Below are 24,909 nucleotides of genomic sequence, written 5' to 3'. Positions count from 1 at the left end.
TCTCAGCCCCACGGAAGCCTTTAAGGCAGAGACCTACGAGAAGCCGAAGGTGGGGGTCACACCCCAGACGGGCCCCCGGCCCCCCCGAGGCGTTTGGGACAACACGTTTGGGGACACGTTTGGGACACGTTTGGGACACGTTTGGGACACATGTTTGGGACACACCGGGCGGAGCCGCAGCCCCGGGCCGATCGCGGCGCTGCGGGGGCGCAGCCGCGGGGCCGCACCGCCCCTTTCCCCGCCCTCGCTGGCCGGGAGCGGCGAGGCGGCACCGGCGGCCGCCGCATGGGTCCGGCGCGGCCTCCCGCTGCCGGGCCCGGCCGGGGCCGGGGTGCTGCTCCCTCCTCCTCCGGCTGGCGCTGCCCGGGGCGGGCGCGGGCAGCGGGGAGGCGCCGCCAGCAGGTACTGCCCGTCCCCTCCCGCCCGCGGGGCTGCGCGGGGCAGAGCGGGTGGTCGCAGGCTGGGGGGTTCTCCAGCGCCGTCCCTTTGGTAACAGGGAGCGGGGGACACGCTCCGCTCCCCGGCTTCCTCGCCCCCGCGGGTCCCGCTCCCGCCCAACATGGCGCTGCCCGGCGGTCGGGGGGGCTGCGCCCCGCCGGGGGCTGCGGGGGACCGGGGCGGCCGCGGCCCTGAGGCCCTTTGCCCTGTGCTCCTGTTGTTCCCTCGCAGTTCAGTTTCCACAGGACTGTGCCTTGTGGTCCCCGGTGGGACGGGCGGGCAGGGACCCGGCCCGGCAGTGCCCGCAGGGACAAAGAGCCTCCCGGGGCACAGAGGGCGGGCGCGTCCGTCCCGCCCCGGCGGCGGGGCTGGGAGCTCGCTGTCTGTGCGACTCCATCTGGCCTTCTCAGGGTCAGGGGAATTTGATGCAGAACTGATCTTTTATTAACATATTTGAGGGCAGTCAAAACCCTGAAGGCTGTTGTGCTCAGTTTTAGTAGCAGTACGGAACTCGAGAACCTGCTTCCCCCGTGCGTTGACGTCCTGAGCCTTGGGCATCCACCGGATTCTGCAGCAGACGCTGATTGCTCATAATTTCAAATTTCTTTTTTTGTAATCTCACAATTCGAGAGTTACCTCACCTGTATGTCCCCACAGTAGATAAAATTCCCCGCCATCTCAAGAGTCACCTATTCAGAAGCATCTTTCCTTTTGGAACATGATTGTTTCACTCTATGGAGCTGATGTAATGTTTCAAGCAGATTATTTTTCTCAAGAAAAATTGCTTAAAACGAAGGGGAGAAAGAAAATACTTGCTAGTCATCATATGGATGACCTTGCTTCTGACGTGGATGGATAGCTTATCCCTAGTGGCAGAAAATCCTAAGACACCCTGCAGGGAAGGCGTGGGCACTCTGGGCTGTGTTTTGTCCTTCTGGGAGGGTATTGCCATTTCCTGTTACTGGATTATCTTGGTTTTAGCCCTGGGTAGTGCCCAGCCTCGCCACCTTGCTGCGTCAGTCGGCAGCACCTCAGTGACAAATGAATCCTTTTGCAACTTCATCTGATGACCTTTGTGGAAGTGCCTGTCTAAAGGTGCAACCAGCCCCTGTCTGAGTGGTTGTGTTCCCTCCCACTGGATTTGCCATGGACGACAATTAATCAGATGGTTAATTTTTCCACAATAAAAATGCCCAAATTTTCAGGTTAAACCAATTTAGCAGGATCATGTGTGAACACTAATTCTGGAATGCTGTAATAAACTTACGAAAGAACATCCATGGTAATTTTCATTGGCTTAATTAAATTGGTTAAAATATAATTTAGCCTAATTTCAGCTTCCTTATAGAGACACACCAGGTTTTTACCTGCAAACAATATCTCCTTGTCCAGATTGAGACTGTTTGCACATACTCATTTTGCTGCTCTGAGTGTATGACTGTGTTAGCAGTTATTACCGAGCTTGGCTTAGACCTACATTTTTTTATTCAGTAAGCCAGATGAGTCCCTCTCTTCAGATCTGTAATTATTTCCTTTATTCTTCTCTTTAATTATGTTCCTGGAACACTGCAGTAATGCACTGTGGGGTATACTTTACACATGTATATGGATCGGAATGTATATTATTCAAAGTTTGCTCTGTAAATTCTTTAGGTCCATTTCTGCTCAAAAGTGCAACCTTCATTCTGAAGATCACAGGGGCTCATTAAAGTTTCAGGAGGGTTAGAACAAATAGCATCCCTAATTCAATGTGAGCTATCAGTGCAGTTCCCCTGTTATATGCCATGGCTGGACTATGTCAGGAAAAAAAAAAGTTTTAAAAAGAAAAGTTGCGTTATTTAACATTAGGAACATTTCCGAGGGAGAGGAGTATGATTTCTGCGCTCAGCAGCTGTGTCATGTGCTCAATGACTATTTTAATATGTAAGCCTGTTTACCTGCTCAGACTCCCACAGTTGCATTCACCACTGGTACAAGCAACTCCACTGGAGTTATGCCCACTCGTGCCAGCAGTGAATTTGGCCCAGAGGCCCAATTCCAGTGCCATCAAAACACTGATATCAAAGCCAAGAGTTTCTAGAATACAATTTTTTGGTGTTTTGTTTTGTTTTGTTTTTTTTCCTTCAAAGGTGTAGCAGTTTATTTTGGAGCCTAAATTACTTGATTAGAATTCTAATTTGAATTTTCATCTAAATCATATTGAACTTGTTTCAGCATATATAACAATGGAATGAACTAAAATGATACATTTGAATTTGATTCATGCTTAAAATTAACATCTTTGCCCTCTCCTCCCCAGGAAGAAACTGTAGCTTATTGCAGGAAATGGATGTCATCGAGAAACAGGATGAAAACTGTTACTGCTATGTGCAAAACAGAACCATTCACTTACAGTACCTGTGGTCAACTCTTCAGGTAAGAGGCCATGTGGGGATCATTCAGATATGCAGCACATTTCATGTGAGCTTTTACCAGCAAAGTGCACGGTCAGTTAGCAAGATCAGAGCAGCATCTCTCTGTAATTAGTATTTTCAATGGTGTATAGGTCACACCACGGTAAAAATGCAGCGTTATGATATTATTTATTGCACACCTTTTCCACTGATGGACTTCTGTTAACCTCTGCAACAAATGCTGTTGCTTATCACCAAACACCTTTATGGAATGTGTACATCTGAAGAGAAAATGCAGTTGTGACACACTCACTGTGTCAGATATTACTGGTTTTGTTAGAAATCTGCGTGTGGGCAAGTGTCATCCAAACTCAGTGAGCTTTTGGATGGACTGAGGCCTCTCCACTGAACTTTGCTGCTGCTGAGTTCTCTAAATCACCTTGTAAGGTGATTAATTGTAAATGGTTAATCTTTGCATAATGTAAATAACCAATATTAAACAACTAAGATTGATCTTCATTACCACATGTATGGCTTATATGCTATACAGCTCAGAAAAACAAAACCTTTTGGTGATTCTGAGCTACTTCTCTGTGTATTCTGTTCTTTGTTTCCAGGTAAAAGTTAACAGCAGAGAAAAGTTCAGGTTTGAGCCTATTTCAGAAAAAAGCAACTGTCGGAATTCAGAAACTGTTTTTGAGTTTGCTGCATGTGCTGTTCAAATCCTCTGGAAGCCAGAGACATGTACAGAAACTTCCATGAGCATAAAACAATATGGAGAGGATGTTTGTTTCAAAATACAGCCCTTCAAAACTGTACCGTACACTGTGAGGGTGAAACGAGAAAGTAAGTACCAAAGCTTTCAGTTTAGATTACAGATAGCTTGGTATTGCCAATGCTACTGGATGTGCCACCTCTGCTGTAAGAAGCTTGGGACTTTTCTGTTGATATTTTATTTAATCAGCAATTCAGATTGAACTAGTCTAAAGTCAATTTCTATTTTTTTCCTCCTTTTTTTAGTGCTAGATGGAAAGCTCTTGTTTTTGTTTGTAGCTGGAATTTTTCTGTTCCATTTTGCAAACAGCCTGAGCAGGTGAGTACAAGCTGCTTTTGACCTTCTTTCCCAAAGCCTGTGCATCTTTGGTCTGTTTGCTAAGCTAAAGAGACGGTTCTTTGGGAAAGTGAAATAAGGAACTGAACGTATATTTAAAACTTCTTCATACCGTTTGTGTTTGGACAGATTGTGACACACCTTGGAGTGCTGCACTCCATTAATCACTTAGCTGTGTTAGGGTTTTGGTATCCAAGCTTCCTGCACTGGGTGACACCAAGACAGTGAGCAGCTGTGTGGATTCAGAAGAACCCTCTCTCCCTTTTGTAGACCAGTGAGGTTAGCTGAATGCTAAATAATGCTGCATATTAGCAACGATGCTTTCCTGGGGAGAAATGCTTAAGATGAAGCCATCTGGGGCCTCTTCTGCCTCCACTTTTGTGCCACCCATTCCCCATCACGTTTTGCATAGCATGTAAGGGAGGATACTTAATTGTTATAGCAAAATACGTGGCCCATGACTTCAAAGCAAAATGAGTCACAAAATAATTGTCAGGAGGCACCTCTAAAACAAGCAGAGCAGCAATAGGTTTTATAGTGTTAACTGTGAATTATTAAGTCAGGCTTTATAATAAACAGGCTTAGAAAAAAAGCCTGTGGGTTTGTGGAGGGTTTTTTACATTCTAAATTAAAATAAAACCTCTCATGCAGTACAGAACCATATTGGTAGATAGAAGAAAATGAAATAATTAAAGACTAGGAGATCAACGAAATCAGAAATAGTGTGAGCTTTAAAAAAGCCCAGCACAGTTTCCTACCTTATAACAACTCCAGTGACCTTTAGCATCTGTTGGGGATTTTTCCTTCCACAGATTTAATATCTGAACTGGGCCTGTTAACCATATAAGTACAACTCTAACTTTCAGCTGTGTTAAGTTCTTATTGAAGATCACTGCTGTTTTTACAAATGTTGGCATCTTAACCAATTACAAATTACACTTCTCACCATATTCTCTCTTGTTCTCTTTACAGGAGTACCAAATTCTTTTACCTTTCTGGAATAATACTGGGTGTTCTTGCTTTGCTAGTCCTTGTCCTGTTGACACTTAAAAGGTTTATTCCAAGGGTAAATCTACATTTATAAAACAAAATAATAATAGTTATCATAATATAGGAAGTGAGAGTACAGAGCCAGATTCTGACCTTGTTCTGGTTTTGTGGCTGGGTGACTGCACTGCAATGACTGGAGGATTGCTTGCATCAAGTAAATATAGTTAGGTCAGAATCAAGTTCTAGTTAGCTTCCTCCTGGGTTTAAACTGAACAGAAGATTGTTGATTTACAAGATGTTGATTCTGAAACATAAATTATTTTTGCTGGACTGGAGCTAAGTTTATTTTTGAATCTATGAATTAATCTAAATAAAAATACAGTTTTAGTGGCAACTGGGACAGATTCTCTTCCATTCACCAAAGGCAATTCATTGCAAGGCAGATGTGAATTTATGCTTTACTTTTACAAAGCCTGTGCATTCCCTTAATATTACTGAGATCTGTTAATTGGTAATACACAGGAATAGGCTTATACTGTGACACTGTGACATGATACACAAATAGAGATGCAGTTGCTCCACTTAGCATTGATATTGTTTTGGCGTGCAGGAGGCTGTGCAAGGGAAGTCTTAGTGTGAATCATAAGCCCTGTAGGTCTAAAGAATATCATATCTGCTCTTGCTTCTGAGTTCCTTTGCAAATAATGATCCTGATTCTGACTTGAAATTTTTTGATTTTTTTAAAGTTTTTTTTACCTTTTTTTTTGTTTATTTTCAGCACAGTACCTTCTGGATCCTAATGAGTGGCTGCTGGATGGCCTCTCTCTATTTTATTTACTGCTTCAAAGAGAATATGCAGTGGTTGTGGTCTGAACACAGAAACTACCTGTTGGGTAAGAAAATTATCAAAAAATGTGTTGCAGATTTTGGTTTAATTTAGTGGTCAGATGAATACCTGCCCATAAAAAAGAAAAGTGACTCACTTATGGAGTACATTTTTCTCCTAAGCTACAGATGTTGAGATATTCCAAAGGTTCCTAATCCACTCAAATGAGCACTTACATTGTATCATTAAATAAAGAGTTTGATGTAGTGGACTAGAAGTTTTAAGAGCAGATTTTGCCTGTATTACTTGTTCATTGATTTGCCATTACATACTCCTCCTGTAAGAGCAAAAGGGCAGCTCCTCTGCTTTGTACTTCACTACATGTGGAAACTGGATGCATAAATTGCCAACTGGAGGTGGCTGCAGGGGCTGACAAATCTATTGATCTTGCATCTGCCTCGACCTTGTCACATGAGGAGAATTCGTGTGCAGGTCACAGCTAAAGGCTGTTCATAGATCACCTTGTGACCTCTGCACACCTTGGAAATAAAAAGCACATAAAACAGTGCAGGTATCTATAAGACAACCCAAGATTTGAGCTGTACTTCACAGCAGTTGCAAGCTTTGTGAAGCAAACTGATGAACTTTATGGGGTAGTTTGCATCTTATTCTCCATGTCCTACTTTTCTGTTCCTGCAGGGTATTTTCTGGCTGTTGGGATCACCAGCTTTGCCATTTGCCATCAGCACGGGCCACTCACCACTGAACTCAGCATAACCTTGTTCACGTGGACGCTGCAATTAACAGCTTTTGTCTTGATTTACTGTGGTGTCACCATACCTCAAGTTGCATATGCAGTGATAGCAGTCAGCCTCTGCTCCAAAGGCCTGTGTTATCCCCTTGGTGCTGCTTGTCATATAGCCAGGTTTGTATCTATTTGTGATGAATGCCCAGGTCCCAGGATCACTAAGAAATATTGGAGGCTGATAATGAAAAAAAAACCTCTACACTTCAGTAATGATTTAGGAATCCCTAGTACTTGTTCATATTTTTGCCAAATGTAAAACTGCAATGGAAAAGGTTTAAGGCCCTGAGAGACAGGAATTACTTTCTATTTGTCAGTTCTAAGCATGAGTTTTGTTTTATGGATGATGGAGAAACGTGACTGTGCTCTTAAGGACAAATGTAGCACCTTTTAGTCTGCAGCATATGGTAATCAGAACATTTCTGTCTGGTTGATTAGACTGCAGCAGTAGTGCCTTGGCTTCACATGTACTGAGAGAACCTGCAGGTAACTTGTATGGAATCTTATGGAATAAAACAGTACCATCACCGAGGAAGCAGCTGTTCAAAAGTAACTTGTAGCAGAGTTCAGAGACTAAAACCACATGTCCACAAAAAGAATGTTTTCCATTTAGTTTTCCAAGGTTATTACCTGAGATGTACCTAACTCTCTGTTTTGTGGCAGCAATCTATTAGAACTATGGAGATATTCCCCTCTATTCCTAGGCCCCATTTACATTGTGCCATTTGGAATGGAAACTGCTTAGTTCTCTTAGAGAACTTAAAGAACCTTAGTTCTCTTAAGTATTTTCATCAGCAATACGGGAACAACATGTTTGCTCAGCCTTGGACTTGGAGCACATTTTATCACAAATGCAACACTCAGATGAAGATTATAAAAAGCCCTGCCAGTTTACATCTGTTTTTTATTTTCAGTGATGGCATCCAGGTTCAGAGTCCTTAGTGCAGACTGTTCTGTAGCTGTGGACTCTGCTGAACCACAGAGAATTGCAAAGAGGCAAAGGCTAGAACTGCCATAAACAAAATAATAAAACCCAAATTATTTGGGTTTTAGTTTTTTTACACATTTTTTCCCTTTGAGGAACATACTGCTTTGCTCCTGTGTTCTTTCTACATGTTGAATTGTGGACTGAGTTGAAACTTTTTTATTTTAGGTAGAATTTATCATTTGTAGACCAGTTTTTGCCTGCAGCTGAGAAGCTCCAGCTGTTTCAAAAACAACATCAATAGTTACCTGACGTAAGCAGGTTCAGCACACTCTGAAAGCAGTGTGGTGTGGCCACAAGTTCACAGAACATACCTGTTTTACCCTGGAACGCTGGAGTTTATTCGTCATGTGGTTCTCTTTTTTGGCTTTCATGAACTGATGCTTCTATAAAGAAATACAGCTCTACAAAAATCTCTTAGGAGAATGATTTTCTGTTTAAAAACACTAGGCCACAGCACTGAACTGTGGGGCCATGATGCCAGATACACAGTTCAGAGCTGGAAATATATCAAAGTAACTCAGAATCTTGCTTTATTTGAGCCAGCAAGACCCTTACTATTTGACCTGAACAATGGCTAGTTCTCTCTTGCTTTAGAGGGAAATAAGGAGGAAAGTTGAATGCTGCTGTTGGAGCAGGTGTTTTTATGCAGAGCTGAAAGTTTTATGGGCATCCAGCCCTTGCTTATCTTAACTCATCACAACATTTAAATTGAAAGCAGTCAACAGAAGGGAATGGAACATGGCACACTTTCTAATTTATATCTAATTATATTATACATCGCTACGCAGCAGCTAAAAAAACATCAGATTGTAAACATTTTGGCCTCAGACTACTCAGTTTTGTAATTTAAAGCAAGATTTAAGGGAAGCAATCTAGTAAACAACATGAACAACTCACAACAGGCTTAGAGCATCGCTTATCTTTAAGGGAACATATGCAGACTGGGTTTTGATTCAGCCCCTGTCTCTGCACAGACACATTTTGCATTTTGCACCTAAAAATGGCTGAGCAGGCAGCCATCTATTTAATTCTGTGAGATTTTAGTCCACGCATACACAATAAGGACCTGATCCAAAGCTCATTTGAAGCTCATTAAATGTAATTATGTGAAATATTACAGCTTCAGTTAAGACCTAGGGTAAAGAGGTGGCACACATTACATTCCTCGTACTCAAATGCAAAAATGTAGCTTGTCCTTTTAAAAGGATAGAATTATTAATGCATGTTAACAGCAGGTAATGGAGAAAAAGGGCAGATAATAATTATGTGCCAGAAGACTTTAGAAATACCAGTTGTTTTCATTTCTTTCTAGAAAAATGAAGACTCACTTTAAATCAAAAAAGTTAGTGTTTAAATACCTGACTGAAGAGGAGTATCGAGAACAAGGTGAAACTGAAACTGTCAGAGCTCTGGAGGAGCTGCGCTCGTTCTGCAGGAACCCAGATTTCCCATCATGGATAGCTGTATCCAAACTGCGGTCCCCACACAGGTAAGAAAACCTGGCTCCTCTAAAACAGGAAACTCATTGCACAGCAGACCTAAATGCCACTTCAGGCACTGTTCCAGGTGAGTTTATCTTGCATATCCTGCTCAAGACCACAGCCACACCTCCCAAGGGTACTATTTGCTGGTGGTATTAAATCCCTGTTTGTTCCTCCCTGACCATAAATTACTCTTGAGAGTTTGCAGACATTCACAGCTAAATGACAGTCATAAAACTTCCAGCCTTCCTGGAGTGCCTCTGTAAGCTCCTACAGTTTGGCTGTAGGAGCTGGTGGCTGGCTCTCTGACCAGGGAAATGGCCTTCCTTCAGGTTCTAGAGCAGTGCACTTTTTTTGTGGTGTAAAATTTGGGCAGGCTGAAGATACATAAATATTACCTGTGTTAAGCTCTCCAACTGCAAACCTGGACAGTCAGGGAATCCTATTACTTGCAGTATCACTAAGACTAAGAATACAGAGAAAGAAATCAATGCTTGCACCTAGCAAGTGTAACAGGTGGAAAAGCTATGCCATGTATAGCTTAAGAGACAGACTTAAGACAAATATAGGTCAGGAAAGGTCAGGCAAATGAAGCCAGAAAAGCTTGCAGAATATAAAATTAATCATCATAACAGTGTTTTCCCATCAAACCCAAAACTTAAGATGTCAGAAACAGAATTTCACATATTAGCCAGCCACAAAGACTTAGTTCTTGCCACAGAACCAAGTGTCACAATTTTAAAGGAGCTCGAGCCAGCTTGGATTTTCATCAGTGACCAGGTAAAACCAGTTTCAGAACCTTAATCTTCCTTGCATGGGCATGCAAACAGCCTTTCTGCCAGCTCTTACAGATTTACAGTTAAACAGTCTTACTTCCTATGCTGCTTGCATTCTCTAGCATGATAGAAATAAAAAAGTGAAAGCTTACTGCAGTATTGTACAACCAAATACTGCCAAATGCGCAGAACAAACAACGGAGACATGTATTTTCTAGACATCACTTTGTTAATACAATTCTTATAAACTGTTAACTAGATAAGAATACAAAAATAAAAAGGAGAACCAAAAGATTTGAAGCTGAGTCCCCCGTCAAGCTCCCACTAAGCATCAGACGGCAGTTCATCACAAGGCAAACCTGTAAACCAGCCAGCCCAAAGCTGTTCCCCATTTAGACTAACAGAGGTTCCAAGAACAGTGAGGTGACAGCATTCATCTCACAGAAACGTTAAGTCTAAAATGTAAATTATTGATCAGTTTACCAGAACTGCAGAATGTAGCTGCATATCCTCTTTCATACATCCCTCTGATGCTGTCGACACTTACCCAGGTGTCAGAACTGCCGTCTGTTCCCACACGCTTGCCAGAAACCTCCAGTTCCATTCTCTCTCTTCAGTGGAGTTGTCCACTGAAAGCAGGATTTGTGGCAAATGAAATGTAGGGACAGTGCTGATTTTAAGCTTTCTTCTGCCAGACCTCCGCTTTGGCATTTACTTGGAGCAGCTGCAGAATTCCCAGCTTGTAGCTCCAGGAATTCCTTGGCAAGACTTGAGCTCAGCTTGCCCACAGTGTGCATGCAGCTCCAGAAGCAAGGTGATTGCACAGCAATATAGGAATGCAGAGTTCTCACCATATTTCCTTTCATTTGCAAAACAAACTTACTCGAATTCTTACAGCCTTTGTCTCAAATATGCTAAAGCTTTAATTTATTTTTAGAAGCTAAAGTACCACCTATCCAACTGTACAAATACTTACTCTGCATTACCCCATTAGCACTGACAAGACGAGAAAATGGAAGTTAGGTCTTCTTTCTTAGTCACAAGACCTTGTAGGATGGCCTGCAGAAGAGCAAAAGTTACTTCTATAGAAAAGACTGAAAAGATGAGGCAGGAAAATCAATCTGAAGGGTCGTTGCCATCCCTTGTTGCAACTTCCCCTCACCTGCACTGCCTGTAAGCATGTCCTTAAAACATTTCTGCTTAAACAGCAGTATCCCCAGCATTTACAGTTGTGGTTTTGTTTTTTGTTTTTTTTAAATTTCTCAGCTGATCACTTCTCCCTTTAAAAATTTGGCAGGTTTGCAGATTTTGTTCTGGGATTTCCCCACGTCTCACCTGCAGAAGCAAAGGCACATGATGAGGAATACGGCATTGGGAGCTCCTTCCTGGAGGAGCAGCTCTTTGAGACAAGGGCACGGCCTGAGCAGGATGATCCAGCCAATTCCATCCATGAAGATGAGGAGAATGAAGATGAAAGGCATAAACAAATTTCATTTCCATATGCTACTGAGTTGCTCTGAGCTTTGGGAAATAATGAAAAAAAAAAAAAAGAGAGGGAAAACACGTTTGTCCTAGAAAGGAAGGATACAGACTGAGAACTCCCACTTGGCCATTTCTTGTGGTTGCTGGTGGACAAACGAGGATTTTTTCAAACAATGTTTCCCGTATCACTGATGTTACCTGGTTAGAGCAACAGAGAAACCATCAGGGCTGTTCAAGTGAAGAGGAATCTCCTACTACTGGTATTTTAACTGGGGAAGCAAACATGGCAGGCAGCAGCCTGTCCCACCAGGATGCCTTGTTTTACCAAGGATACTACCTCTAGGAAACGGGGAACCTGTTTTGTCTCTTTCCATCCTCAAGTCCTCTGTGCTGAGCACTAGAGGGAGAAGAACCAGTTTTTAATACTCTGCTTTTATTAAGTACACTATGTGTCAACACTTTTATTAATGCCATTAGAGTGCCGATAAACTGTGTTTATTGTGAGACTTTTCATAGAGTTAATGCAGTTGAACAAGGTTGGTTTGCTTTTCTGGCTGGGCTTGCTGTCTGTTACCTTCACTCTGCCTCTCCATTTTTAAGCTCCCCTTACTCAAAACCCTGCCTGACTTTTCACTCTCTGCCTGTATTGCTCCGTTCTTGGTCTCTGCTCTAGTTAATACTGCATTTTGTTCTTTCCATGTCTTTTTTTACATACTATTCTTCCCTCTTCTATGGATACTTCTGCTAAACCTCTCTTCAGCCCTCTGCTTCTCCATCTCTAACAGTGCAGATGATTTAGGAGAGGATTTTCATCCCCAAAGGTATTTTTACTACTGCCTTCAGTTTCAGTGCCACCTTACCTCAGGCAGGTGCTCTGCCCATTCCAGGCCTCTCAACAGCCCAGAAAAGGCCACACAGGCTGAGACTGTTTCAGCTGCTTGGAGAAACTGCTGTCAGCAGGGCCAGAGTGCTGCTGTGACCATGTAATTAGGAATGAAGATAAGCCACATAGAGCTCCACTGCCCTCAGAGTACTCAGTAGTTTGCTCATTCAGTAAGAAACAGAAAGTCACTCCTGGCACAACAAGGGATGATACCTGGCTCCTACCTCCCCTTCTTCAGCCCTCTGTGGGACTTCTCACAGGTGGTGTGTGGGCAGGAGAAGACAGAACAGGGGGAGAAGTTTAGGCAGTCAAATGTCTTTCAGCTTATGGATTACAGAGTCCTAGGCTGAGTAGAGCATCTGCCCTTAGTTCATCCACCTGCAGAGGTAATTTCCTTCTTTTGTTCTTTACCCTGTATTCTTACGTTCTCACCTTGCTGTTTTCCTTTACTGTCTTCCAAACTGCAGAAAACAAAAGACCATCAATTCTGTCACTGTCTGACCTTACAAACCCACCAGGAATTGCCAGCAGTAGGAAGCAGTGCTCCAGAAGGGTATGTCAGACTGGGATGTATTTGCTTTCTTTGTAACATGCCTCATGGTGCAGTGTGACTCCAGCAGTGCATGTGCTGTCCTGGCTTCTCGTTGTCCATCGCTGCACAAGGAAGACAATCTCTTACCTCTAACAGTGCTAAGAAGTGGCAGCCATACCATATTCCAAGAGCTCCTTTGTATAACACAGGACTCGGAGTTGGTGCTCAAAAGCCTTACTTCCATGGTTCTTCCTCCTTTATATTGCTTCACCTTGCTTCATTTTACAGGGAACAAACAGTCCACTTGACAGTAAAGAGACACCTCACACCCTTTAGTGCCATAAATGGGTAAGGACCTATGCAGAATCTATAGCATGTTTAGCAGACAGAAGCCCAGTCAAGCAGGTGATCCAAAATATATTCACTGTTAAGTCCATAACATTAAAAAACAGAGCAGGAGTTCCATTCAGGAAGGCCACTAGCAGCAAGACTCACCCCTAAAGAGAGGCTGCTGCTACCAAATCCACAGCTAAATTGCCATCCACACTTGGGAAGTCAGGCTTGGATGGAGGCTCTGGCACTAGCAACAAGCTGTTGCAAAAATGGAGGAAAGCCTCATTATCTTTGATGGCATAGTAGACTAAATTAGATGTATTTTACCTTTGTCTGTGTCACCATTGTGAAAATGGAGTACTTAAAATTATTAGAGATTATCCAAAGGATACTTGAAGAGATGTCACTGTTAAATGTTTTTTTGCAGTTTTTTAAGTACACAGGTGTTTTTTCAGTGCACTTCATAGTTAGCCAAGAACTCCCATCCATGCAATTTGAGGCCAAGGGGGAGAATCAGATTTGTCCAAGCTTAAACACACAGTTTTTCTGGATGTCTTCTCTTTACTGAGGTGGTAATGATTTTCCTTCCATAATATGGGGGTACATAAGTACATATTTGTATTATATAAGTACATAATATGTATTTATATACAATAGCCCAGATTATGCATCAAGGTAGTATTTTACCTAAGCAATATATTAAATGGAACAGCTCCCCCAGTTCAGGCAATTATATGTTTTCAGACACTGTCCCTTTTTCTAAATTATTTAGAGCAATACCAGGTACACCTACTTCAACAAGGAAAAATTAAAAAGAAAATAAAATCAACTCATGTTTTGTGTAGTTGTGAGATCCATCATTTGGATGGGTAAATACCATCCAAAGTGGAGCAGGAAACTACTAAACGCATGCACTGCTGAAATGCAGCAACATGGGAAAGATGATGGCTACTTTAGTGGATATCTAATACTAACCTTAAAAATCCTCACAAGCCTGTTCCAACACTGGAAGCATTTCATAAACAAAACCCACCCAAACCAGCTGCTGTCACTGAAGCCCTTTGTTGACAGTGAGTTCACTTGCACAGTGCTCCTGTGATATGTGGAGATGACACAGGCTTCCTGAAACACAGTTGTTAAGTACTGTCCACTGTTCAGCCAGAAAATCTGATAAGAGAATCTAGATGTTAATCCACTGCCCTGTTAAAAAAGCCTTTCTTCCTTAACAAAGGATGCTACATTTATCTTCTGTTTCACGGTGTTTACAATGATGCCCTGCACACTTCCATACCAGCCACTTTATGATGCACATTAGTGTGCATCCCTCACATTCCTGCAACCCATAGAAGGGAATTAGTGCCTACAGTCAGATTTTATTATGAAACACTGCTTTAACACAGGAGTTCCCAGGCTCTTGGTTCAGTATCCTCCACTGACCTTATCATTATCATTGAATTGATTTCAGTTCAGGTGGTTATGTTCACTGCTGACGCTGTAATACGAGCAAATGAAATAAAAGTTCAGGTTGATACTGTTAAATATGTTATGGATATTTTATATTTCTTACCACAGTTTTTAGAGTTCCACAAATATCAAAATCCAGATGTACATGTCCATTTTGCAACATAGAATGACTATACAATTCCAAAAAGAGCAGGCATTTCAAATACACAATTCTGAAGTGTAAACACAGTGTACAAGCTCTTCACTTCACAATCCAGGTGCTATGCAGTAGCAGCTGAGGTAACACCGTACAGCATGAACTCAACAAATGGTTGGTTAGCCTCAAGATGATTTTTAGCATCCTTCTCTCCTGTCAACCTGTTCAGTCTTTAGTTCTCCCCCAACTTATACAAACATAAAATAAATACATTTCTTATTTTAAAGGACACTTAGACAAGTCATGAGGATTTACGTGAGTACAGTACATTTAGGCTCAAGTGCAAAAAAAGTAACTAGTGGCTAGTCATTGATGTTTCTTTTTATTGTCTGTGGTGTTGGTCCCAGGCACTGCCAGAACGTGGGTTGTTCTAAAAGCACAGCTAAAGCACAGCTACGGGACACCCCTTCAGTCAAGCTCACCAGATGTCAGAGTGGGTGAATTTGTGCACCCCCTTTCCTGCTCAGCTGCTGCCATCTTCCTTTCCCTACCCCTGGTCTGCTGGCCTTGCCTCCAGCTCCCTGCACACTCCCACAGCACACACCTTCCTCACAGAAGGCCTGACATCTCACGCACATGTGACTTCAAGGAGGGCACCTGAGCAGGGCTCCCTCCATCCTTTGGGAGCTGAGTGCTCAGAATCCCCCAGGAACAAGCTGTTAATCTAAGAAAATGGGCCAAAACACTATCCTGACTAAACCCCTCCTGACTCCTCCCTGAGCCCGAGGATTTCCCTCCAGCAGCAATGTTCACCATGCACCAGCACGCAAGCTGGCTGCAGTTAGTAGTGAGAAGCATAACAAAACATAATCCAAAGTCCTCCAGTGTCGTGACATTGGGCAAAGTAACTTCCTAAACATACTGCAATTGAGTTACATTTGCTTCCTCCTGAGACTCACTCTACTTGATTTCTGCATCAACTACTTTGCCCCTATAATTCTAAACATTAAGATTTTAAGGTGATTCCTCCCTACCACCCCCCACCTTCCCTAGGCACTTAAAGCTTACTGTTTTCTTAATAAATAACAATAGTAACTACACTGCATTAAATAAACCCTTGTATAGATGATGAAATAAAAACCCAAGAAGAATGCATGTCCATCAAAACCCCTGATCAATCTCAGGCTGTGCAATCTTGATCAAAGATTCTTTTCTCAATACAACATCAAACCTAAAACTCCCCAAACACACACAACCTATGCCCAACTGCACGGCTGCAAGTGCTGAGAGTAACTTCAGAAGCCTTCCTCCAGCTTTTGTGTTTCACTAAAATGCCAGTTCAAAACCTTTGCTTTGCAGAACTAAACCTTTATCTCAAACAAGAGAAATTCGGCTTCAAAAACATATTCTTTGAATATGTGTGCGGTCACCATAACCTTAAGATGCACTTCCTAAACCTACTCTGTTTCTGAGAAATCTTTACAAAACCAGTTTTGTGACACTTCTATAATTATTGGATCTAGTATTTTCTAATAGACTATTCAGGGAAACTCAGTTTCTCTCTTAAAAAGTCTCTTCATTTTTATTTGGGAATAAATTCAAAGAAGAAAATTACCCAGTCAAGTCAGACACACTGTGCATCAGCAAGTGAGGAGTGAACTCCTTTTTTTCTAAAGATTGCAAAGAAATCTCATAGCACTTGACTCAGCTTTAGCAAAGCAGCCAAGAATTCTTCCTACCATTCTATCTGGCCAACATCACTTCCCTCAAGAATTCTGAACTTTTGGCTCCCCTGCTCATGTTGCTCTGTGTAGTCATATGAATATTCTTTATATAGTTAAAAGCTTGCACTGCATCACATTATGATTGTTAAGATGAAGGAAGTCCTACTTTTGAGCTCCTACTCCAGCGTTTCCCAGGTGAGAAGCAGAATTCCATGCACTGAATTTGATAAGATGAGTGCATCTCAGGGCCCTGCAGCAGCAGGCTGAGCATCATGATCCGACACAACACGGCTGCCATCTACTTGGGAATCTGATGTTGCTGTAGGTGTTGGTGCTGAACAATTTCCGGACTGCCCAGAATCTGTCGGATTTTGGGGTTGTCTTGCTGAGCTGGCTGATGAAGCACTGCAATTCTCATTGATTTTCTAAAGAGAGGGGAAAGGATTGCATGGAAAAAGTCAACATAAGCACTCAGGACACTGTCCCCACTGGCACACCCCCCAGATGCATTCAGGCACTGCTGGAAATTCACAAAGCACTTACTTGAACGCCCGCAACATAACAAATCAAACTTAAAGCAGCAAAGCAAAAACAGTATATTTAAATCCAGATGACAGTAACAGCAAGCAGACAGTAGCTTACCTTCCATCTCTTTTCCTAACTGCACTTTCCCAAGAAGCATGCAAAAAACAAACTTGTTGTGTTTCAAGGGGAAAAAAACCAATAAACTGGACTTCAAAGTTTTTAGACAAGATAATTCTTTTGACCAAGCAAGTCTATAACTTTTTTTCATGCTCCTTAAATATAGCTTTTCTCAATAGGTCCCTCCCCGCCCAAGATACTGTTCAGACTGTCTCACTGGCAGAACATTTGCAGTACTGATGTACAATTCCATCCCATCTCCTCAAACAGGCCTTACCAGGGAACATGTGCACATCTGAACACTGGTTACATTCCCCAGGACTGAAACAGCCAATGCTCGTGCTAATACATTTCATTAGAAGGTGATACACTACCTATGATTATTTGTTTTGCATTGAAGCATAGAAATTATGGCCAGCATGTCCCTTTGTTTGAAGGAGTCTAAGCAAGCAGAAGTAAAATCAATCCAAAATCTTAATGGAATAAGAAGGAATAATTTTCATCACTAATTCTCTGTGCACTGACCCTCCTTCTAAATGATTCATTTTCATTTTAAGGAAGCTATTTAACAAATTTAATAAGAAAGCTGGGCAGCCTTTTTTCCTAGTTTCAGTATTTTAATATCATCAGCCTAAAATAAATGACTGAGTACAAAACCTGAAATATACTGGAGCAAGTCTGTCATCTTGGGGCACCTGAAACAGGGATAAGAGATTTTGGAGAATAGAGGTGATGAAGTAAATGATACAATGTGGTGCATTAAATTTTGGCACATGAAGTGCTTTTATATCAGCACTGTATTTCTACAGGAAGAAAAGAATAATGTGCCATAGAGAACAGGCACTAAAGCCCTTCTGGTCTCTTCACAGTTCTCAGGGAAGGGGCTGGGTGTTGTTCAGTAGTGTTGGATAAGTCACTCTCAAACACCACATACCTGCAAAACAGTATTTTCCTGCAGTGTGAATTGCCTACGTTCTATGTGACTTCTCTGGTTCATCAGGGGGCAGCTTACACTAACCAAGACCCTGAGGACATTTACAGTGGGAAACAGAGCAATTAAACTGGGCAAATTACTTTGATGCGCTTGTGATATCATGAGACCTTTTGATATCTCCAGTATCACTACTAAAAAATTCACATTCTTTGACTCTGGGAAGGTCAAAACCAACAAAAAACCCAGCCAACCTAAAGCAGACAAGGCTGTAACATATTTTCAAGAATAAAGTCAAGTAAGGAAGGCAGGAGATCACTGACCAGGTGAAATTCCTACACGCTCTGCTCTGCTGATTCACACTCCTATCCCAAATTACCCATTTCTAAAGACAGTAATTATGGAAGAAGCATTTCTGTGTTTACGCCTACCGGGTGCATGAGAAAGAACCTCACCCACTCCTTCCAGACAAGTAAACACAGTGGTTTTGACAGTGACCATGCTGTTCTAGAACTTCTATGGACAGTGCTTCCCTACTTTGCTTCAGCTCCAGTCTGAAAGGCAGGGCCAGAGCATTACAAGTTCAAGATCCAAGCATATCCAGCCACTGATGAAGCTATTACAGCATTTCTTGGGTGAGACTGGACAGAAGGAAAATGGTGTAAAGTAAGCACCAGCCATCAGACATGTTAAGTCTTTTCTGAGATGGTTCTTACGTGGCAGTACTCTAGATAAAAAAAGAGATTAACTTTATTTGAAAAGAAGGCTCTGTATCCCATCAGGAGTTGTCTGAAACACCTATTTCTGCAACCATGCAGATGTTTGACAGCATCACCCAAGGAAGTAAAACTAAATAAAAATCATTTTACAGTCTGTTAATCAGCTGTGCATCTTCATGTTCAATTATCACATTGTAAATTTTGCAAAATGAATAACTCACACATTCCAACTAATATGAAAAGAAATGCAAATTTTAAGGGAATTCAAGTATATCTGAGTCCATAAAACAAAGCCTCTTTCTATGTCTCTTCCTCTCCTCCCATCTTCAGAAAGATAAAACTTGCAAGAAATAGTTATTCCTGCTGTATTATACACAGAAAACAACTCTACTTCATGCAGTATCTTAACTACTGTGTCACAAGTCCAGCTTTATTACAAGCTGACAGAAAATACCTTCCAGGTAATAACAGATTTACATAGCTATACAGTGTTCAAGCATCTAAAAAGTGCTTCCTGCACATTAAAAGATTACCTGCAAAGGCTGATTCTCAGGAGCTGGATTGGTTTTGGATAGTTTAACCATCTCTTTTATCTGGTAGACAGCATAAGCTAAGGTGACCCACGGAGAAGAGCTGATGCCCCAGGCAGGCTTGTTCACATCCTCCTGCTCTTCTTGGTGTTTAGTTTTCTTTAGAGGAAGTCTGGACTCAGTCCGAGGCATGATATCTTCCGACTGCTGCTGTACAAGGTCAATAGTTGCTATGGGAACAGGACTGGAAGGCACTGGGATCCTTTCTGCCAGCATTGTCTTTTCTGAAGTTTAAAACAAAATAATCACTGGCAAGGCCAACAAGCTAAAAAAAAAAACCCTGATGCAGACAATGAACACAAAGTGTTTCTTGCTTTCACACTATGGTCATCACCACCCTGAAAGCAGCCAGGAGCCACACACCACAGTCTAGTCAGGGACATGCAACGTGGCTGTTGTCTCACAGGCTCAGGGGCTGTGCCACTGAGGGATGTCAGATGTCTGCCCACACTGGAGGGCTGAGGAGTGTGGAACAGTCCTTTTGTTCTCAGCTAGTCACTAGAAATTCCTGTTTTCACATTACATGGAAGAAGTAATTTTCATGTTACATGCAAATTGAAAATAAGTCTTCTAGACTTGTAGCAAACTTCTTTCTCTGCATAAAGCCTGCATCTTACAACTTAGCTATACTCATAATTAAACACTGGCTTCAAACAGGAAGCCAGTGAAGAGACATGGCCAACATCATCATCACTGATCTTAAAACTTCTAAACATACTGATCTGAATGAAAAAACTGTTCTGCATCTTCACCACCTTTTTTTGTTAAGGAAATAATATCCCTTCATAGTTACTATGGAGTTATACAGTTCATGAGAAAAGAACAAGGATAGTGACACAATGAAGGAGACGAAGTATCTGTCAAAGAGTTTCAGGTAAAGGAAGAAATCCTCCAAAGAGACCTTTACATCTGAGGTCTTCCAATAAACTGTAATAGTTTTCATAACTGTCTTGAAATGTCATTCACAAAACGACTGTCATGACCCCACACAATGTGCTTTAAAGCTTCAGAGAGCCAGAGTATTTCTATACAAAAAGTAATTAAGCAGATTGTTAGAAACTGAGGGATGTTTTCAGTAATAGCTATGCTCTCTGTAAACAACACATTATGTAAAGTTTGAAAAAAATATTTTTCCAAATAAAAATATTTTACCAATTAAAAGTACTTTTTTTTTTTTTCAAAATTATAAAATCGTATTTGGTTTACAAATGCCTAGATAGTACTGGATATTTTAAGCAAGGGCTGGGTGTGCCCTAGGAGCGAAGAAATGAAGAGACTAATCCTGCACACACTTGACCACATGCTTCATTTTACTCATCCAACTGGTCTGCGTGAAAGCAGCCTAATTACTGTCACACTTAAAATTAACACACACACTGTTCAGATGGGTGGCGAGTATTTAATGAAACCCAAAGACAGAAACAAACACAATAAGGCCCCTATGAACACCCTGGTCTTTTGTAGGTTCACATGTAATTAAGTAAATGCTGATGGGAAACTGAAGTAGCAAATACCCCTTTTGCTTTCCATTTTTTTGCCCTTATTATTTGAGCAGAGGTGAAGAAATACTAGCAAAATAAATATTTGAACACTTCAGTACAGGGAACTTGATAACTAGTCAAGAGGAATTAATTTAATATTTCAGCTAAAAAAAAACTTCCTTGTCATACTCAAAGCTCATACTGGAAAGTAATATCTGGGTAAAAACAGATCAAAAATCCATGACCTTTCAGAACTTGCCAGAGTTTTGTTGTCTTTGTAAGAATCTTATTTATGCTAGTTCCTTAAGTTTGCACCAAGTATTTTATTTCTGGTTAGCCTTTATATTAATAAAGGTAGAGATTAAAAAGTTCGAGTTCCACCAGAAGGGGGATATCTCAGGTTTAAAAAACCCATAGAAGTTTGTGTCCTGTGAAAGCCATCTCTACAATTTCTGGTTGGTGGCTTCAACTGGTAGAACATGAGAGCACAGAGTGGGATCGAGGTGACCTTAAAGAACGGATGCAACTGTAATGACTCAGTACAGCTGTAAAGACCAACCTAAGGGATTCCAAGAACTGAGAGGATGTACAGGCAGAAAAATACATCATGTTTTCCTTCTATCAACATTCAAGAACTCTGTGCTGCCCTTCTTACAGCAGCAGCACATCAGTTTCTTCATTGTTCAGGAAAAAACTCCCCACTTGAAAACAAACTCTTTTGTTAAAATCTGAGTCAAGACACCAAACACACAAAATGAAAGCTGCAGAAGCAGCTTCAGAGAGATCTTTTTTCACTAGCTCTAGTTTTGTAGCGTCTCGGTGACATGAACATTTACCTTCTTCTTCATCAGGAACCAACAGCCACTGGATCAGGGCAAACAGAAGCAGAATCACTAAACAAGCCATCCCTATTCCTCTGAATGTGGCAGCAGGACCTGTAATGAGATGTATTTTTTTTCTAAATTGAGAACCTACTTACTTAATAAAATGAGTCAGCATTATGTGCTCCCTGGCTATATATTGCTCATGTAGACTCTTATTAGCTTGTTTTGCTACATTTTCCTCCCCCAACATTGCTTCAACCAAGTATTTTTGCAAAGGATTTTTAACCAAGTAATTAGATTCTCATTTGTTCATCGAGAGGCTTTACAGCATCAACCTATTCTCTCACAAAGGATTCATTCATCTTACTTATGGATCAGGCTGGAGATTTGCTTTCACAATACTAAAGATATCTAGGCATATTTAATGAACCTGAAACACTGACAGGACAAAGCCATAAGCACTGTGGTCTGAATGCAGTGCTGACCTTGCTTTGATCAGGGGCCTGGACTGGAGATTTCAGGACCCTCTCCAGCCTGAGCAGTTCTATGACTGTGATTCATAAAAAGTGTACTACACTTTAAAGTATAACAATACCTAAAGCATAAATAAGTTTAAAGCCGATAGTTCGGTAAAACCAATCAAATAAAATCAAATTTTTCAATACAGTTTGTCCTTACCAAAGTAATTGACCAAAACTCCTCCAACCATGGCTCCACATCCTCTACCCAGACCCAAGTGGAGACCCTGCAGGATTCCCTGGGCCGACGTCCTCAGCTCCGGAGGCACAGCCGCGCTGAGGTACGAAATACAAGCTGCCCATATAGCCGCGTGTGTGACACCTGCAGAGAGAAAACACTGTGGAGAGTAACCAGGCCCAGAGTGTCCCAACACAACATCTGAGCCACTGCACTCATCAGCTGGAGCACATGGAGAAAAACAAAATCCCCTGAGAAATGTCTGCGAAGTACAAATCAGTGTTTGGCAATGAGATACTGGCAACCAAGCCACAGGGAGACAGCACAACTCCTTCTGCAGTCTGGCAATAGCTCTTTCTCCCTCTAAGATGACCTCACTACTCTTCTTGAGACACAGTCCATAGGAAGACAAGTTTCTCTGCCAGATTCCTTCTGCCTCCAGAAGCGGCCCAGGGCCTTTGGAACACAGTCCTGATTTCACAAGCTGCAGGCAATTAAAGCATTTATATCTCTCAGCAGTGTCCTTACTGCCACAACGAAGGCAGCACAAAGGTCATAAAATCCAAACTTGTATCAGAGATATCTACGTCATTTTGTCATTTCACAAGCAAGAATGAATCCCCTCCTACCCTTCTCACTCCCCCCAGAAACCCATCGCCTCCCAGCAAACTCTTTCTGAACTCAACACCAACACGCTCTGCATTTAGCACTGAACGGTCCGGATGAGAACAGCACACAGGCTCCTCAGAGTAGGCCAAGGATGTTGCTTTTCACGCCTGCTGCTGAGAGGCAGAGCTGGCGAGCACTCCCTCCCGCTGTGACTGCATCCTGCATCCTGCGTGGGCACCGCGCCGCCTCCGCCTCGTCACTCCTGCTCCAGGACCGAGCCCGGGGCTCCTCGCTCATCAACCACAGCCACGAATCAGAGACAGCCCCAGCTCCTCAGCAGAGATGCTGGAGGTGTCCTTCCAGCACATGCCTGGCACATTCAGGTTTGTGAACACCCTTCCCTCCTGCAGGAGAGCTAAGGGAAGGACAGCACATGACCCTCAGCATGCAGAGACTGGCTGCAGGTGGAGCCCTCGCCTCTGAGCATCTGCCTGAGGGGCTTCTGTGGACTGGGGAATAACTGGACAGGGAAAGGCAGGATTGTGCAGAAGCTGGAAAAACAAAACAGTTTTGTAGTTCATCACACATTAAAAATAAGCCTGAACTATTTTGCCACCCTCAGATTGAGTGGGAATGTTTTTTTCTTATTTGAGAGGTATTAAAAATAGTCATCACAGCTTACCAATGCCTAAGCTCTACTGCCTCGGCTTTAAAAAAATGTTGGCACAACTGGTGATTCAGTCAACGTGCTTCTGTCCCCTGTACTTATGTTATTAAGTGAACAGTTGGACACTCAACAATTATTTTGGCATTTAGGTTGAAGACTCTTAAGAGCAATAAAACATAATTTTGTAACACACAAAATAACTTGGATTTTGCTCAGGTGTACAATGATAAATAGCACTATATGAAGTGCTGTACAGGTCAACTTCATTCCAAATCAAAATTTCTCAAGCCTTGAGTTTGTAAAGATAAGAGATACGGGGGTGTTTTGGTAATCGTACATCACCTCGTTGAAAAACAAAAAGTGTGCATTAAGGTGAGTGTATATTACCTCACCATTTAAGTTTAAGGCTTCAAAAGTCACAGACTTTCCTTGCAAAAAACTTAGGAGTTTTAAAACTCACTGAGTATCTACTTTTTTTTAAATGCAGTTCCATGCCCACATCGCAAAAAGCAACCAAGAACTGCCCCAATAACAAGGCAAAGCTAATCTAAATAGATAAAGTGGTTTTGGTTTAGAAAGTACACCAATTAACATAAAATATGCGGTTTTATCAGCTATTAGGAGTAAGTCAAGGTTTAAAGCCAGGCAAATCAAAAACATATCAGAAATGATTTGAACCGTGAAGCACAATACCACTGAGTTTGTCTGAACACAAAAGGCCATAACTTAACCAACAGGTTCTTGGATGTTTCCACCTTTTCTAGGCAGTCTAGTTAGAACATAGTGTTCCCAGTTCCTCTGAAAACAAGTCCATACCTTTAAGCTAGCTTACTTCACTTGTCTTTAAAGGCATGGCCTTTTTTTTTTTTTATTATGTATACATTACTAATGTGATTTTTATTATAATTATTTATACAACAGTGACTATTTGGAACAGTTTTTACAACAACTTGTATAAGAAGTCTGGTCTAGATTACTGCTAACCACAATTCTTTTTAAAAGAAGTTGCTCACAGCATATGTATTGTGACATTATTTGCTAAAACCACTAACCACCATTTCATCATTTGGACTACAGTTCCAAAAGGTGTAACAATCCTAGTGTTATGCTTATAATGTTCAACAAATTTAGGATAATTTATATATAAACCATGAACTGAAGATTTTGGGATCCCAATTTATTTCAAGATAAATATGTATCATAATTATTGCCAGCTAAAGGCTGAAGCTCTTTGTTCTCTAGGCATCCCTGTGTTGCTGGAGCATCAGTAGGAGTCACTTCTTAGAATAGTACTTGTTTTGGAGTTTGCTGAGTAACTGCCAAGTGAAAACACCAAATACTTTCAGGTTAACAGTATAGTTTTGCAATTTAGAAAATTCCTGTTATGC

General features: G+C 41.7%; 2 protein-coding genes across 6 annotated transcripts in view; one reads left to right on the top strand and one right to left on the bottom strand.

Annotated features, from left to right (window-relative positions):
* Positions 1–285: 285 nt before the first annotated feature.
* On the top strand, positions 286–11,843 carry NEMP2 (nuclear envelope integral membrane protein 2). The gene is given in 10 exon segments (XM_018071733.2): positions 286–304; positions 307–402; positions 2,738–2,853; positions 3,449–3,677; positions 3,852–3,924; positions 4,915–5,008; positions 5,711–5,825; positions 6,458–6,683; positions 8,864–9,040; positions 11,106–11,843. Coding segments are annotated over 10 exon segments (1,368 nt in total). The 3' UTR covers positions 11,329–11,843.
* A 2,724-nt stretch (positions 11,844–14,567) lies between these two features.
* Positions 14,568–24,909, bottom strand: part of MFSD6 (major facilitator superfamily domain containing 6) — a 28,130-nt gene continuing 17,788 nt past the window's right edge. For 4 of the 5 annotated variants that reach the window (XM_018071728.2, XM_018071730.2, XM_018071731.2 and 1 more), the window contains 4 exons: positions 22,228–22,389; positions 21,562–21,660; positions 19,188–19,468; positions 14,568–16,787 (listed from right to left, as the gene is read on the bottom strand). In XM_018071728.2, coding sequence (XP_017927217.2) covers positions 16,605–16,787; positions 19,188–19,468; positions 21,562–21,660; positions 22,228–22,389 — 725 coding nt within the window. In that variant the 3' untranslated portion in view covers positions 14,568–16,604. Of the gene's footprint in view, positions 16,788–17,004; positions 17,024–19,187; positions 19,469–21,561; positions 21,661–22,227; positions 22,390–24,909 lie in introns of all 5 variants that reach the window. The other variant, XM_018071732.2, reaches the window with a different exon arrangement.

This window comes from Manacus vitellinus, unplaced genomic scaffold (assembly GCF_001715985.3).
Source record: "Manacus vitellinus isolate BGI_N305 unplaced genomic scaffold, ASM171598v3 scaffold_20_pilon, whole genome shotgun sequence".
Classification (NCBI taxonomy): Eukaryota; Metazoa; Chordata; class Aves; order Passeriformes; family Pipridae; genus Manacus; species Manacus vitellinus.
This window is presented reverse-complemented; position numbering and strand designations above follow the sequence as displayed.